Source organism: Rhinopithecus bieti, unplaced genomic scaffold, assembly GCF_001698545.2.
Source record: "Rhinopithecus bieti isolate Rb0 unplaced genomic scaffold, ASM169854v2 scaffold_1853, whole genome shotgun sequence".
Taxonomy (NCBI): Eukaryota; Metazoa; Chordata; class Mammalia; order Primates; family Cercopithecidae; genus Rhinopithecus; species Rhinopithecus bieti.
Genome location: NW_016804151.1, coordinates 3,404,633 through 3,417,764, shown reverse-complemented (window position 1 = coordinate 3,417,764; position 13,132 = coordinate 3,404,633). Strand labels below are relative to the sequence as shown.

The following is a 13,132-nucleotide window of genomic DNA, read 5'->3' as shown; positions in this document are numbered from 1 at the left end:
AAAAAAGTCTGGATCAATATTCTAGTTCAACAAAGTAATAAAAACCATTTTTAAAATCCAGCTAGGCACAGTGGCTTATGCCTATAATCCTACCACTTTGGGAGGCCAAGGCGAGATCTCTTGAGACTAGGAATTCAAGACAAGCCTAAGCAAAATACCAAGACCCTGTCCCTACAAAAATAATTTTTAAAAAATTAGGTGGCTGTGGTAGCTCATGCCTGTTGTCCTAGCTATTTGGGAGGCTAAAGTGGGATCATCACTTGGGCCCTGGAGTTTGAAGTTACAGTGAATTATGATTGTGCCACTGCATTCCAGGCTGGGTGACACAGTGAGACCCTGCACCCTCTTAAAAAAAAAATCATAAAGCTGAAGAATACAATCACTGAATTTAAAAATTTTTTAACAGCATGCTTCAACAGCAGACTTGGCCAAGCAGAAGAATAAAAAAATCAGTGAATTCAAAGATGAGTCATTTAAAAGTAGCCAGTTAGAGAAGCAAAAACAAACAAACAAAAAAAGAGTGAAGGAAGTCTACAGGATATCTGGAACACCATCAAGCAAAACAACATAAGCATTCCAGAAATATCCGAAGGAAAAGAGACAGATAAAGAGACTGAAAAATCTATATAAAGAAATAATGGCTGACAAGATCCCAAATTTAAGAAAAGAAGAGGACAGTCAAATTTATGAGACCCAAAGATTTCCAAACAGGTTGAAAAGTCTACACCAGGACATAGTATAATTAAATTGTCAAAAGTCAAAGACAGAGAATTATGAAAACGGCAGGAGAAAAGCACCTTGTCACATACAAAAGAGCCGTTGTAAGACTATAAGTGGATTCCTCAGCAGATACCTTGCAGGGCAGGAAAGAGTGGAATAATACAGTCAATATATTGAAAAAAAAAAAAAACCCTCAACCAAGAATACTATACCTGGCAAAGCTGTACAGTAGAAATGAAAGAGAGAGACTTTCCTCAACAAACAAAAACTAAAGGAGTTCATCATCACTAAGATCTGCCTTATAAGAAATGCCAAAGATCTTCAAGTTGAAATGAAAGGATACTAATTAACAATGTAAAAACATATGAATGTATAAAACTCACTGGTAAAAACAGATAGTCAAAATCAGAATTCTCTAATATTCTTGTGGTGGTATGTATCTCACTTTCAACTTTAGTATAAAAGTTAAAAACAAACATATTAAAAATGATTATAGCTAAAATAATTTTAATGGGCACACAATATTAAAAGCTGTAACATCAATAACCTAAAATATGAGAGATGGGGGAGTAAAAGTGTAGAATTTCTGTATGCAACCACAGTTGAGTTGTTACTGGCTTAAAATAAGATGTAATAATTATATTTTATGTAAGCCTCATGGTAATTACAAAGCAAAATCATGTAGTAGATACATAAAAGATTAATAGAAAGAAATAAAAGCCTACCATTACAAAAAGTCAACAAATATAAAGACAGAAAAAAGAAAGAAAGGAATGAAGGAACTACAAACCATTTAAAAAATTAACAAGGCCGGGCGCGGTGGCTCAAGCCTGTAATCCCAGTACTTTGGGAGGCCGAGACAGGCGGATCATGAGGTCAGGAGATCGAGACCATCCTGGCTAACACGGTGAAACCCCGTCTCTACTAAAAAATACAAAAAACTAGCCAGGCGTGGTGGCGGGTGCCTGTAGTCCCAGCTACTTGGGAGGCTGAGGCAGGAGAATGGCGTGAACCCGGGAGGCGGAGCTTGCAAGGACCTGAGACCCCGCCACTGCACCCCATCCTGGGTGACAGAGCAAGACTCTGTCTCAAAAAAAAAAAAAAAAAATTAACAAAACGACAATAAGTCCTTACCTACCAATAATTAAAGGTAAAAGGATTATTCGATCAAAAGATATAGAGTAGGCTGGGTGCTATGGCTCACACCCATAAGCCCAGCACTTTGAGAGGCTGAGGCAGGCAGATTACTTGAGGTCAGGAATTCAAGACCAGTCTGGCCAATACAGTGAAACCCTATCTATAACGAAAATGCAAAAATTAGCTAGGTGTGGTGGTGTGCACCTGTAATCCCAGCTACTCGTGGGGCTAACGTAGGAGAATCACTTGAATCCAGGAGATGGAGACTGCAATGAGCCAAGGTCACGTCACCAGTGCACTCCAACCTGGGCAACAGAGTAAGACTCCTTCTCAAAACAAAAACAGAAAGATATAGAGTGACTGAATGGATACAAAATTAAGATCCACGAATATGCTACCTACAAGAGACTCACTTTAGCTTTGAGAACACACAGGCTGAAAACGAAGAGATGGAAAAACATATTCCATGCAAATGGTAACCAGTAGAGAACAGGGTGGCTATATTTATATCAGACAAACTAGATTTTAAGTAAAAAATTGTCAGAAGAGACAAAGAAGATCATTATATAATGAAAGAGGGGTCAATTCATCAAGAAGATTTAACTATTGTAAATAGTAATACATCTAACATCAAGGCACCTCATTATAAAGCAAGCATTAAGAGAACTGTAAGGAGAAATAAATGACAATATAAAAATAGAGGGGACTTTATTATGCCACTCTTGACAGTAGATAGATCATGCAGGCAGAAAATCATAAGGAATCAACAAATTTGAACAACACTATAGAAAAAACGGACCTAACAGACATATAAAGAACATCCTATCCAACAACAGCAAAATACACATTCTTGTCACACACACACACACACATATTTAGAATAAATATGTCAAGACACACAAAAAAAGTCTTAAATTCAAGAAAATTAAAATCATATCATGTATCTTTGATCACAAACATATAAAACTAGAAATGAAAACAGAGGGAAAAATGGAAAATTCAGATATATAGAAAGTAAAGAACACACTTCTAAGCAATCAGTGGGTCAAAAGAAAATTTAAAATATATCTAAGAAAAAACAAAATGGAAATACAACATATCAAAACTTATGGGATAAAGCAAAAGAAGTTCTAAGTGGGAAAGTTTATATTGATAAATGTCTACATTATGGGGAAAAAAAAAAAAAGACCTCAAACAACTTAACTTTACATCTCAGCAAACTAGGGGAAAAAGCTGGACCCAAATTAGCATACGGAAAAAACAGTAAAGACTAGAGTAAAAATAAATGAAATAGAGAATAGTAAAACAACAGAAAAATGGACAAAACTAAAAGCTGGTTTTTTAGAAAGATAAAACTTGACAAAACTTTAGCTAGAATAACCCAGAAAAAAAGAAAGAAGACTCAAATAAATAAAATTACAAATGAAAGAAGAGGCATTATAACTGATACCCCAGAAATACAACAGATCATAAGAGACTATTATGAACACCTATATGCCAACAAAATGGATAACCTGGAATAATAAATAAATTCCTGGAAACATAGGACCTACCAAGATGAAATAATGAAGAAACAGAAAATCTGAACAGACCAAAAAAAATAAGAAGACTGAATCAGCAATAAAAAGTCTCCCAGCAAAGGAAAGTCCAGGACCTGATGGTTTTACTACTGAATTTCACCAAACATTTAATGCCAATCCTTCACAAACTCCTCCAAAAAAAATGGGGAGGAGGAAATACTTGCAAATTCATTTCATGGGGCCAGCATTACCCTGATACCAAAGCCAGAGAAAGACATCACAAGAAAACTATAAGCCAATAATCCAAATGAACACAGGTGCAAAAGTTCCCAGCAAAACACTAGCAAGCTGAAATCAACAGCACAGTAAAAAGATCATACAACATGATCAAATGGTATTCATCCCTGGGATGCAAGATGATTCACCATACACAAATCAATAAATGTGATAAGCCACATTAATAAAACATAAAAATCATATGACCTTCTCAATAGATTCAGAAAAAAGACAAAATTCAACAACCTTTCATGATAAAAAGCCCAATAAATTGGGTATAGAAGGAAAGTACCCCCAAAAATAAGAAAGGCCATATATGACAAACCCACAGCTAACATCATTCTCACAGGTGAACAGTAACAAGGGTGCCCACTCTCACCACTTCTATTCAACATAGTACTGAAAGTCCTAGCAGGAGCAACTGGGCAAGATAAGGCATCCAAATTGGAAGTGAAAAAGTTAAATTGTTTGTTGATGACATGATCCTATTACACGGAAAATTCTGATGACTCCACCAAAAAAAACTGTTAGAACAAACAAATTTAGTAAAGTTACAGGGTACAAACTCAACATTCAAAATTTGCTTGTATTTCTATATAAAATAAACAAACTATCTGAAAAATAAATGTAAAAAAAAATCCCATTTACAGTAGCATACCAACAAAAAATCCCTTAGACATAAATTTAACCAAGGCAGTGAAAGATCCATACACTGAAAACTATAAGACATCGGCTGGGCATGGTGGCTCATGCCTATAATCCTAGCCCTTTGGGAGGCCAAGGCAGGCAGATCACCTGAGGTCAGGAGTTCAAGACAAGTCTGGCCAACATAAAAAACCTGTCTCTGCTGAAAGTACAAAATTAGCCAGGCGTGGTGGCAGGCACCTGTAATCCCAGCTACTCAGGAGGCTAAAGCAGGAGAATAGCTTGAACCTGGGAGGTGAAGGTTGCAGTGAGTCGAGATCACAGCACTCTACTCCAGCCTGGGCGAAAAGAGCAAGACTCCGTCACAAAACAAAACAAAACAACAAAAAACAAAACTGTAAGACACTGATGAAGGACACTGAAAATGACACAAATAGATGGAAAGATATCTCATGTTCATGGATTGAAAAAATATTGTTGAAATGTCCATACTATCCAAAGAAATCTATAGATTCAATGTGATCCCTATCAAAATCCCAATGGCATTTTTCACAATCCTAAAATTCATATAGAACCCAAATATCCATAGCAATCTTGGAAAATAAAACAAAACAAAGCTGGAGGCATCACACTTCCTTATTTCTATATATTACAAAGCTATAATAATCAAAACAATAGTATATTGGCATAAAAACACACAGACCAATGAGACAAAACTGAGAGCCCAGAAGTAAGCCTACACATATGTAGTTCTGTAATAAATGATTTTGGGAAAACTAGATATTCATCTGCAAAAGAATTAAAATTGGACTCCAATCTTTTATCTTTCACAAATATTAACTCAAAATAGACAAAAAGACTTAAATTTGAGACCTGATACCATAAAACTCCTAGGATAAAATACAGTGGAAAAATTCCTTTACACTGGTCTTGGTAATTATTTTTTGAATATGACCCCAAAAGTATAGGCCAAAAAAAGCATAAACAAGTACAACTACAGGAAACTAAAAGGCTTCTATATAGCAAAGGAAATATTCAACAAGATGAAAAGGCAACTTATGGAAGGGGGAAAATATGTGCAAACATATATCTGATAAGGGGTGTGTGTGTGTGTGTGTGTGTGTGTCTGTTTGTCTATCATACAGTTCAATGGCAAAAAAAAGAAAAAACCAAATACTCTAATTAGAAAATGGACAAAAAACTGGAATAGACAGTTTTCCAAGGAAGACATACAAATGGCCAACAGATACATGATATGGTGCTCAATATCACTAATCTTCAAAGAAATAAATGCAAGTCAAAACCACAATGAGATATTACCTCACACCCATTAGAATGGTTATTGTTAAAAAGACAAGAAATACGGCCAGGCACAGTGGCTCATGCCTATAATCTCAACACTTTGGGAGGCCAAGATAGGAGGATCAGCTGAGCCCAGAAGTTTGAAACCAGCCTGGGCAACATAATGAGACCCCATCACAGAGAAAAAAAAAAAAAAAAGACAAGAAATAACAAATGTTGGTGAGAACAGAACCCTTGCACACTGACAGTAGGAATGTAAACTGGTACAGCCAGTATGAAAAACAGTACAAAGATTCCTCAAAAAATATAAAATAGAGCTACCACATAATCTAGCTATCACACTGCTGGGTATGTATCTGAAGGAAACAAAGTCAGTATCTTGAGATATCTGCACTCCATGTTCATTGCAACATTATTCACTAGACATGGAAATGTGTCTGTCAATGAATGAATGAATATATATTTTTTTGCAGATAATGGAATATGACTCAGCCATAAAGAACAAGAAAATTCTATCATTTGCAGTAACATGTAAAGGTGGAAAGCATTATGCTAAGTAAAAAAAAGCTAGACTAGGAAGACAAATACTGTATGATCTCATTTTTAACTAGTCTAAAAAAGTTAAACTCATAGAAAGAGAGTAGAATGGTGGTTGCCAGGAGAAGGGGTTTGGGGGAAAAAGTGAGATGCTGATCAAAGGGTAAAAACTTTCAGTTATAAGATGAATATGGTCCATGGTGGCTATAGTTAACAATATTGTATTGTGTACTTGAAATTTGCTAACACAGTAGTAGATCTTAAGTATTCTCCACACACACACAAAAAGGTAACTTACGTGAGGTGACAGATGTGTTAACTAGATTTTGGTAATCATTTCACTATATATATGTATCAAATCATTGCATTGTACACCTTAAGTCTATTCCACTTTGTCAATTATACCCTGAGATGAAAAATTCATGAACTAGGTAGAGATAAATTAAAGTATGTGTAAAACCTTTATACTAAAAGTGACATAACTGCTGAGATAAATTAAAGAAGAGCTAAAAAAAAGAAATGATATTCCATGAGATAGGCCATGTTTATTGAAGACTCACTCTTTTTAAGACAGCAACTCTTAGAGGACAGGTGCAGTTGCTCACTCCTGTAATCCCAACACTTTGGGAGACCGAGGAGAGAGGAACACTTGAAGTCAGGAATTCGAGACCAGCTTGGCCAACATGGCAAAACCCTGTCTCTACTAAAAACACAAAAATTAGCCAGGCATGGTGGTGGGTATCTGTAAGTCCAGCTACTTGGGAGGCTGAGGCAGAAGAATCACTGGAACCTGGGAGGCAGAGGTTGCAGTTAGCTGGGATGGTGCCCTGCACTCCAGCCTGGGCGACAGGTTGAGACTTCATGTCAAAAAAAAAAAAGCAACTCTTCCCAAAATCATATACATATTGCAAGCATTCTCAGTCAAAATCTGGGAATGCATTTTTCTTTTTTTTATTATTTTTTAGAGATGGGGTGTCACTCTGTGGCCCAGGCTGGAGTGCAAGTGGCATGATCACGGCTGACTGAAGCCTCAAACTCCTGGGCTCAAGCAATCCTCCCACCTCAGCCTCCTGAGTAGCTGGGACTACAGGTGTGCACCACCACACTTGGATAATTTTATTTTACTTTTTTTTACAAAGTGAGTCTTGCTATGTTGCCGATGCTAGTCTCAAACTCCTAGCCTCAAGTGATCCTCCTGCCTCAACTTCCCAAAGTCCTGGGATTTCCAGTGAGAGCCACTGCATCCAGCCTGGGCATGCATTTTTCTACAAACTGACAAACTCATCCTAAAATTCAGATGGAAATGCAAAGAACCTGCAACAAATAAAACAACTTTAAGAATGAGAAAGGTTGGGAAGCTTACAACACAGACTTTATTACATAATATAAAGTTGTAATGATCAAGACTGTGTGGTACTCACAGAGAAATCAATGGAAGAGAAATAGTGTCCCAGAAACAGACTTATACATCTACAGTCAATTAATTTTAGACTAATTCTATGGATAAAAGAGTCTTTCCAACAAATGATGCTGGAACAACTGTATACCCATATGAGACAGGTGTGGGAAGATGACCTCAAGCCTTCATGCCATACATAAAAATTAACAGAAAATGGATAATAGGCCTGAAACTATAAAGTCTCTACAGGAAAATATAAAGAACATCTTCGCCGGGCGCGGTGGCTCAAGCCTGTAATCCCAGCACTTTGGGAGGCCGATACGGGCGGATCACGAGGTCAGGAGATCGAGACGATCCTGGCTAACATGGTGAAACCCCGTCTCTACTAAAATACAAAAAACTAGCCGGGCGACGTGGCGGGCGCCTGTAGTCCCAGCTACTAGGAAGGCTGAGGCAGGAGAATGGCGTGAACCCAAGAGACGGAGCTTGCAGTGAGCCGAGACCACACCACTGCACTCCAGCCTGGGCGACACAGCGAGACTCTGTCTAAAAAAAAAAGAACATCTTCACAACCTTGGGGTAGGTAAAAGTTCCTTACATAGGACACAAAAAAAGCAAAAATAATAAAATAAAATATTAATATGACTTCATCAAAATGTAAAATTTCAGTTCTTCAAAAGACATTAAGAAAATAAAAAGGCAAGCCACTGTCAGGAAGAAACTATTTGAAATATGCGTATCTGACAAAAGAAAATATATTCAGAAAATATAAAGAACTCCTGCAACTCAGTAAGACAAACAAAAGTGTACAAAATTTTAGATAGACATTTTATAAAGAAGAAATATGAATGATTTATAATAAGCACAAGAAAAAAATGCTCAAAATCATTACTCAATGTGAAATACAAATTGACATTGCAATAAGATACATCTACACACCCCTAAGAATAGCTACAATTTAAAAGACTGACAATACTAAACACAATTTAAAAGGCTGGCAAGGATTAGGAGAAATTGGGAAACACATATACTGCTGGAGGGAAAATAAAGTGGTCAAGCACTGTGGAACACAGTTTGGCAGTTTCTACTTACCATACCACACAGCAATTCCAAAAGAAATGTTATCAGCCCAAAAGAAATGAAAATCTATGTACACAGAAAGACATAGGAGCTTTAACCACACTAACCAAAAACAGAAGCAACTCAAATTTACAACAGATGATCTAATAAATTATGGCACATCCACACAAAGGAATAACATTCAGCAATAAAAAGATTAACAACTGACATACAACATGGATGGATTTCAAAAGCATTGTTACACAAAGAAAGCTTTTACATAAAAGAAGCGTATGATTCCAGTTACTGTATATCTAATCTACAATGACAGAAAGCACATCAGTGGTTGCCTGAGGCTGAGGGTGGGAAAGATTAGCTGCAAGGACACGATGGAACTTTTAAGAGTGAGGGATCTTAATTTTGGTGGTGGTTATTCATATGTATAAATTTGTCATCAAAATGTACTGTTAAATGGGTGCATTTTACTGTATGCTAACCACCTCAATAAATTTGATTTAGAAAAGAACTCTGAATGTAGACTGCAAAGTTTCACATGCCCAGGGGCCTACTTGCCTTTCATCATCAACTATTGTGCTTCCCAGTCTTTCTGGTTGTCTGGGCATTTATACTTGGTGTTTCCCACTTACATCTAATTAACGTCTACTCCCATTAGACCTCGGGTCAAGGTGAGAGGTGAAGCCGGCTGGGTTTCTGGGTCCAGTGGGAACTTGGAGAACTTTTCTGTCTAGCTAAAGGAGTGTAAATGCACCAGTCAGCAATCTGTGTCTAGCTAAAGGTTTGTGAACGCACCAATCAGCACTCTATAGAAATGCACCAATCAGTGCTCTGTCTAGCTAAAGGTTTGTAAACACACCAATCAGCACTCTGTAAAAATATACCAATCAGTGCTCTGTATCTAGCTAAAGGCTTGTAAACGCACCAATCAGCACTCTGTAAAAACAGACCAATCAGCACTCTGTAAAATGGACCAATCAGCAGGATGTGGGCGGGGACAAATAAGAGAATAAAAGCTGGCCACTCCAGCCAGCAGCGGCAACCCGGGTCCCCTTGCACGCTGTGGGAGCTTTGTTCTTTCGCTCCTCGCAATAAGTCTTGCTGCTGCTCACTCTTTGGGTCCACACTACCGTCATCAACTGTAACACTCACTGTGAAGGTCTGCAGCTTCACTCCTGAAGCCAGCGAGACCACAAACCCACAAGGCAGTACAAACAACTCCAGACGCACCACCTTTAAGAGCTGTAACACTCACTGCAAAGCTCTGCGGCTTCACTCCTGAAGTAAGTGATACCAGGAACCCACCGGAAGGAAGAAACTCCGGACACATCTGAATATCTGAAGGAACAAACTCCGGACACACCATCTTTAAGAACTGTAACACTCACCACAAGGGTCCGCAGCTTCATTCTTGAAGTCAGCGAGACCAAGAACTCACCAGAAGGAACAAATTTTGGGCACAAAAGGACTTTCTCTAGTTTACTTTCCCAGCCTCTAGTTTCTGTCCTCTTGTTAAGTGCTCTCCTTGCTCCCAGTAAATGGACAATGAATGAAATGAAATGCCATTTGGCCCTGAGTGGACACTAAACAGGAACAAAGCAGATTTTCATACATCCCCACTGCCCACACATAAAATCCTGCTATATTTAAGAGAAGAAAGCTGCCAAGAAAAAACAGTTGGGGAACAGGGCATCTCATCTACTTTGGTGTTGCCCCCAGGAGTCTGGTCTAATCCTGTCTGGGTAGAGGACAAGTTCTGGTTTCATTCAATAAGTCCAACACTCTCAGAATGAAAGAAAAAGTTCTAGGTGTCTAAATCACTTAGAACTGAAATCAGTGCATTCTCTCTATTTCTTTAAAGTAGTAATGGCCTAGACCCAGATTTTCAAAGGTTACTTTGAATTGCATTAGGTAATCACCTAATTCATTCTTTCTACTAATGTTGTATAGTGTAGACCAACATCTCCAGATTACCATCAACCACCTCAAACCAACCCACTCTCTGGAGTTGTAGAAAGAAGCTAGTATGGCCTTACAGCAGCATACTCTGGTTTAAGGCAAGGAGTTGTAGTCTCAGGTCTTGCAGTAATTACTCACATGAATTTTAACAATTACTTTAACTTCTCTCTCTCTCTCTCTGGAGACAGACAGTCAAAAGTAGTAGAACTGGGAAAACCTAACTTCTTCTCAGATCTCTAGGAAGTATAATTTACATTATAATGTATAATGTATCATCATTAGAAGAATGACAACTTTCTATACAGTTCCAGCTCCTTTATTCACGATTATGCAAGTATGAATAATTATTTTGCTCAAAATGAAGAATTATTGGATAGTCATAACAACTAAGCTATTTTTTTTGCAAAAGGAAGGACAGAAGGATGGGGAGGAAGGAAGACAGAGAAAAAAAATCTCATAATAAAATATTAAAAGATGCTCAGGAGACTGAAGTTTGAATATTGCTCATATAACCTTCATTACAATATGCTATAAAAGCAGTTCACACAGTAATAAAACTGAGTCAAATAACAGCCATAATAATTTTATGAAAGATTTTTTTAAAACCACAAGAATTTCCAAGTACATAGTATATGAAGCCAAAATGATCCATGGCAAGTTTTTATAATATGAAAATGGGTAAGAGGCTTCTATATTTGTTCCCTGTGCTGGTGCCTTCTTTTATCACACAGCAGTTCACATATTATAGTATATGAAGCAGCAAGCATTTTAAAACTTGGGAGAACAGAAGTTACTAACAAAAACAGCATATAAAAGATGTTCATTATTGTAACAGAGCATTTTATCCTGATTTTTTAAAACTCACACGATTAGTATTCAAGTTATTTTTCATTATTATCTGCTTCCTTTGCTATAATACAAAAATTACATATTTTATCTACTAACACTGCCTAATTTGAGGATATCATAGAAACCATAATTTTGTTCATTTAATATTAAAATAATTTTATAACCTCACTGATGAGTCAAACAAGATGTTCAGGTAATATTGTCTATCTAATATTACAGGTAGAAATAACTATAGAAATTAGGTATTTCTTGGAAACATTTTCATTAAAATTTTATAAGCATATGATATTTCTGTGCACTGCCATTCTGGCATTAAGTAATTGTTTATAAAGGGTAGAAAAGTTGTTTTATATACAGAGTCAATATTTCTGTTAAGAAGGTTCATACATTACAGGTTGCTAGGGGAAAGTATATAATTAAAGTAGCTGGGGTTTTTTAGCTAATATTACCTAGATGTGAATTTTTCAAACACTCTATTGGTTGACTTCAAATATCATTTGATTTATTTGAGGAATTGTATTGTTTTGCAACTTCAGGAATTATCTTGGCATTAAAAAAGTGTGGAAAGAAAAACGTATGTTACTATATGAAGAGAACAAAAAGGTCCTACCTGTTTCAATCTCATGAAGAAAGTCTCTGTGAAAGTCTTTCTGCTGAAATACCAAAATCGCTCATTTGCAGGGTACACACGGACTACTGTCTCCAGGAGAAAGCGAACAGGCTCCACCACCTCTGTGACTACCATATCCACTGCCACAGTCATGTATACTCGCTTATCTGTAGTAGAAAGTTTCTGGGTTTTATGCTAGCTCTATTATTCCTTGACTATTTTAAACAAAGTTTCCTCACTTATGAAAGAATTAATGTTCTTTACAATTGTAATACCTTCTATGTTTATTTTTAAATGTTCTATTAACATTTTGATGAAATAAGTATGCAAGTATTCCAAGCATGTTTCTTAGGAACTAATAATCCTAAGTGTCTATTAATAAATTACCTGACAATTTTTCTTTTTTCATTCCCCAAATTAGGTCTTTAATATAAAAATAAATAGAATACAATAATAAAGCGTATCTTTTACTCTAAAACTATCTGATTTCCCAGAGAACCTCTAGAAAATCACAGAGATTTGTCCCTTCATCTTATAAAAAAAGATAATAGATATTACTAGGTTTGTTTAATGAGTTGCACTGGAAGGACTGTCAAATCAAGAGAGACACTCAGCCTTCTCTATGTTAAACTTGCATACATAAAATGTGAGTGAAAGCTGGGCGCAATGGTTTACAACTGTAAAAAACTTTGGGAAGCCAAAGCAGGCAGATTACTTGAGTCCAGGAGTTCGAGACCAGCCTGGGCAACATGGCGAAACCCCATCTCTACTAAAAATACTAAAAATTAGCTGGGCATGTTTGTGCACGTCTGTAGTCCCAGCTACTCAGAAAGCTGATGTGGGAGAATCACCTGAGCTCAGGAGGATGAGGCTGTAGTGAGCCGTGATCGCACCACTGCACTCCAGTCTGGGCAACCAGAGTGAGACTCTTGTCTCAAAAAACACATGTCACTGATATAAATACTTCCATGCTGTATGCTTCAAGAAAAGTCTCCAGAGATTTTTCAGTACCCTCATTGTTGTAATACATATTAACCCTCAGGAAAATCATTAATCAAAGTTCCAAAGAAATAGTCCTGTGTAGTTTTCATATATATATATATA

At 36.9% G+C, this 13,132-nt stretch overlaps 1 protein-coding gene across 2 annotated transcripts in view; it reads right to left on the bottom strand.

The window, feature by feature from the left end:
- The window catches only part of RABGAP1L (RAB GTPase activating protein 1 like), an 808,808-nt gene that overhangs the window by 668,679 nt on the left and 126,997 nt on the right, over positions 1-13,132 (bottom strand). For both annotated transcript variants that reach the window (XM_017866952.1, XM_017866951.1), the window contains exon 10: positions 12,029-12,195. In XM_017866952.1, the coding sequence (XP_017722441.1) occupies positions 12,029-12,195 (167 nt within the window). The remainder of the gene's footprint in view (positions 1-12,028; positions 12,196-13,132) is intronic.